The sequence below is a fragment of the Polyodon spathula genome, chromosome 24 (assembly GCF_017654505.1).
Source record: "Polyodon spathula isolate WHYD16114869_AA chromosome 24, ASM1765450v1, whole genome shotgun sequence".
Lineage (NCBI taxonomy): Eukaryota > Metazoa > Chordata > Actinopteri > Acipenseriformes > Polyodontidae > Polyodon > Polyodon spathula.
This window is the reverse complement of record NC_054557.1, coordinates 3,987,310-3,991,168: the sequence shown is the minus strand read 5'-3', so window position 1 is coordinate 3,991,168 and position 3,859 is coordinate 3,987,310. Positions and strand designations below refer to the sequence as shown.

The 3,859-nt window shown below is 37.9% G+C and overlaps 1 protein-coding gene across 1 annotated transcript; it reads right to left on the bottom strand.

Annotated features, from left to right (window-relative positions):
- Positions 1 to 203: 203 nt before the first annotated feature.
- On the bottom strand, positions 204 to 3,182 carry LOC121298849 (trypsin-3-like). Its single transcript, XM_041226097.1, has 5 exons — positions 3,141 to 3,182; positions 2,345 to 2,501; positions 1,590 to 1,843; positions 741 to 877; positions 204 to 417 (listed from the first exon to the last, which is right to left on the bottom strand). The coding sequence occupies exons 1-5, from the start codon at positions 3,178 to 3,180 to the stop codon at positions 268 to 270; spliced, it is 738 nt and encodes a 245-aa protein (XP_041082031.1). The 5' UTR covers positions 3,181 to 3,182; the 3' UTR covers positions 204 to 267.
- Positions 3,183 to 3,859: the final 677 nt, after the last annotated feature.

Here is a 3,859-nt window from a genome sequence, read left to right as displayed (position 1 = left end):
ATTCAAAGATAATAATAGTGATAATAACACCCTTAGGAGAAATGCCTGATGTGTTTATTTCTAGTTTTGTAATTTGTATAATGTACAATGTAAAGTATCTGAAATTATGAATAAAACCCCTTTAAACAATAATGTGAGTGAATGAATACAAATAGTAATACCACAAGACTGTACAACATTTAGATTTTCATACTGTTCACCTTTTATTTTGTCTACATGTTAACATAACAACACTAGCATGGACAGTGATTCAAGGAGGTTCATCTCTCAGTTGGAGGAGATGGTGCTCTGGATCCAGGAGTTGTAGTTGCAGACTTTGGTGTACACTCCAGGCTGGTTGCGCTGGGCACAGCCATAACCCCAGGACACCACACCCTGGAGCTCCCCATTACAGACCACAGGGCCACCAGAGTCACCCTGCACACACAAGCACAGGAATCAATTAGAAGGAATAGAATGGAAAAGCAGCTACAGTACAAAAGGTTACCTAGTTGTAACTGTGTATAAAAGGGTATATGGTGAATTGTGAATGCTACAGTTTAAGAATAAGTGTTGAGGTGAAACTTAGAAAACTTGTAAGTGATGAAGACACCAGCCAAAACATTTACTTTACTTACTGTCTACTTGCTAGCTGCTGATATTATGTCACTATTCAATATTCTATTCCGTTACCCACAGCATGTTTTCTTCTGTTCACTAGTTTAGTTACAAAAATGAATTGTGAATGGAGGCTTCTCTACCTGGCAGGAGTCCTTGCCTCCCTCCAGGAACCCAGCGCAGAACATGTTGTTGGTGATCTGTCCAGGGTAGGCGTTGCTGCACTGAGTGCTGCTCAGGATGGGAGCGTTCAGACAGCGCATAGTGTCAGGGTAGTTAGCTGGGGACACAGACAGAGGCAGGGCATATATTAGAATAATTAGGTAGTTTATTGGTGGGCTATGTGGTTTTCAGTGTAGGTATCATTCCTGCACTACTATGGCTTTCTTAGGCAGATCTATAGTGTTAAAAGAGTTTACTTTTTTTTTAATAGCCCTGTAAAAATGGTGACAGGGTGGGTAGACCTTGCACTGTTGGAAGCATGTCTGGTAGCAGGGGAGCCCAGTACCAGGTTCATTCCCTACCTTAAATAGAGAAATTGTAGAGAAAAGGCCCTCCTAAAAATGTAAAAAATGTGTCCAGTGCAGGTAATATTATTGGTTTTTCACTTCCAGCTACAGCTGGGTTAATGAAATAATTGTTTGATCAATTATCCACACTGGCCTCATAATAACTGGGCAGCTCTGGGTGGTAGTTCAGAATTGGATTATGTTTTCTGTGAGAAATTGGTGATGGAACAACTTCTAATATTTCACAGCCTGTGTTTGGTGACTTTACTTTGTATTCAAAAGTATTTTATTTGTACATTTTGTTTTGACCGGTAAATGAAATATACTTAAAAAGAAATAAAAAGTGCACTGAGAAAAGGGCTAGACCATAAACTCTTGTCAGGTTTAAATCCTTAAATCCCGAGCCAACCTAACCTGTTACACTATTATGACAAACTCCTACCAACTTCTGAAGGAAACCTAAATGAACGAGAGTGCACTCACTTCCGCTGCTCAGCGTGTTCCCCCAGCCGGAGATGAGGCAGATGGTCCCGGCGCTGGCGCAGCGGGTGGGCAAACGCACAGTGTTCACGTAGCTGTTGAGAGTGGCAGGGCTGGCAAGCTTGATCAGCATGATGTCATTGTCCATGTTGCGGGAGTTGTAGTTGGGGTGGCGAATGACCTTGGCAGAGCTTATGAACTGCTCGGTTCCCTCATTCACAGCAATGTTGTGCTCGCCCAGACGCACCTGCAAACGCCTGCAATTTAAACAGACCAACACTACACTTACAAGGGTTACAGTCTTTAGCACAGCACTATTCTCATGCTGTAGCTGTATTAACAGTCAGTGCAGGCGGGTGCTTTTCTGGGAGCATTCTGCTAGAACAATTTGCTGTTGCTCAAGCTGTGTTCACCCAGCATCAGGAAGGCATATACACATTTTTTATTTACATATAAAAAAGAAAAAGATGTTCATGAATACTTGTAAAAATATGTACAACATCAGAAGTAACTTATTGATTACATCCAGATGCAACCGAAACGTCTATGCTAAAAGTTTGAAAGTTAAAACTCAAGGCATTTATCATGCTCGTCGTGTATAGTGTTATAGACACACTAATAGACTTCCTGACTGTACTTAAATTCCATGTATGTCTGTGTCAACATGTTCTTTCACTTATCATCATTTTGAAGGTACAATTAGAAGAACACATCTTATTAAACACTCATTGTATTTTACATTGTTTAGCTACACTTACGACTTGTAGCAGTGAGCAGCTGAGACGACCCATTGGTTGTTGATCAGGGAGCCACCACAGAAATGATAACCTATGTTCAGAGACACCAAGTAGGGGACGGAGTTCTTCGCACACTCATACCCACCCACAATCTTGTCATCCTCCACAGGGGCAGCGACTGGAATGAGAGAAAGGACTGTCATCACAATCTTTTTTAATTCAAGGGCCCTGATTTTTTATCTAATTTTCTATATTAGGGTCTTGATTGAGGTTTAATTGGTTCAATTTCCAGCAGTGGAAGGGCTAACTTTGGACACCTCTGGCTCAGGAGAAGGTTCAGTGGGCGATCAAGCCAATTTCCTCATGTGTGCCACTTTTTGTAATATCTTTTTATGGTGTGTTGTTTGTATGTTATAATAGCAATAACAACACATCGTTCACCTTTAATAAATATACTTGTTCCCCCAATAACTGAATAGTGTGTGTGTGTGTGTGTGTGTGTGTGTGTGTGTATATATATATATATATATATATATATATATATATATATATATATATATATATATATTTTTCACTAATGAATCTTATGTTATACAGATTCATTACGATTCAAGTGGAACACTATAGGAGCGCAATTAAAACTAAAAACAAGAGTCTGTTAAAATAAGCAGACCAGCAATTATATGTATAAAAAATGTGTATTACTATTAACATTATAATACTATTATCATAATACTATTGTTATGATTTTGGTAAACTACTACAGCTACTATTAGGATAGAACTCTGTATATGATTTCAATAGAATGTATACATACCTGCCACTCCGAATAACGCAAGTAGGATAAAATACTTCATGTTGAGTCGTTTGCTAAGGCTGCTCTGTGTTTGAGTGAAGTATTTATATGCTTCAAGTCTCCTTTATCTCAAATCAGTTCAAGGATGTTTGAAACAGGTGGGAACAGACAAGGTGCAAAAATAAATGCTTATCTTTAAACAAACTATGATGAAATCCCATTATTCTGAACCCTAATTTTAGTAAATGTATCATGAATATAACCTTAAAAGAGTAAATTGATTATTATGTATGCATTCTCATGTATTTTTATTTGTTTATATATTTAAAAAATAACATTAAAATAATATATGTTCAGCTCAAGTCAAGGAATTCATTAACAAACACAAACATTAAAATCACATAAATGTGAACCGACAAAAGCCAGGGAATGCCTCAGCACACATAACTCTGCTCTATCCAGGTAAGGCTTTAACAGTGATATTAAAATGTAATAAGAGGAACAGTAAAACAAGGAATGAACACCTAGCAACCTTTTATAATGTGTAATAGGCATGGGTATTTTTATTGCTGTAATAATAGGCTCCTGCTTTGGGAATATACAAAGAAAATACATTTAAAAAAGAAAAGATTGTTCACAAGAGCTGACTAGAATATTTACTATTGGTACACTATAGTGTCTGGTTTTCACCCAGAAACCAAACAGTCACATGATCATTGGTCAACGTGCAGGGTATTAGT

Excerpts from the sequence above, each read along its gene's own strand:
- LOC121298849 (XM_041226097.1), bottom strand. The coding sequence starts at position 3,180 with ATGAAGTATTTTATCCTACTTGCGTTATTCGGAGTGGCAG. Across the intron at positions 1,844-2,344 it reads GCTGCTCACTGCTACAAGTC|GCGTTTGCAGGTGCGTCTGG; the intron begins GTAAGTGTAGCT and ends TTTAAATTGCAG. Across the intron at positions 418-740 it reads GAGGCAAGGACTCCTGCCAG|GGTGACTCTGGTGGCCCTGT; the intron begins GTAGAGAAGCCT and ends TTGTGTGTGCAG.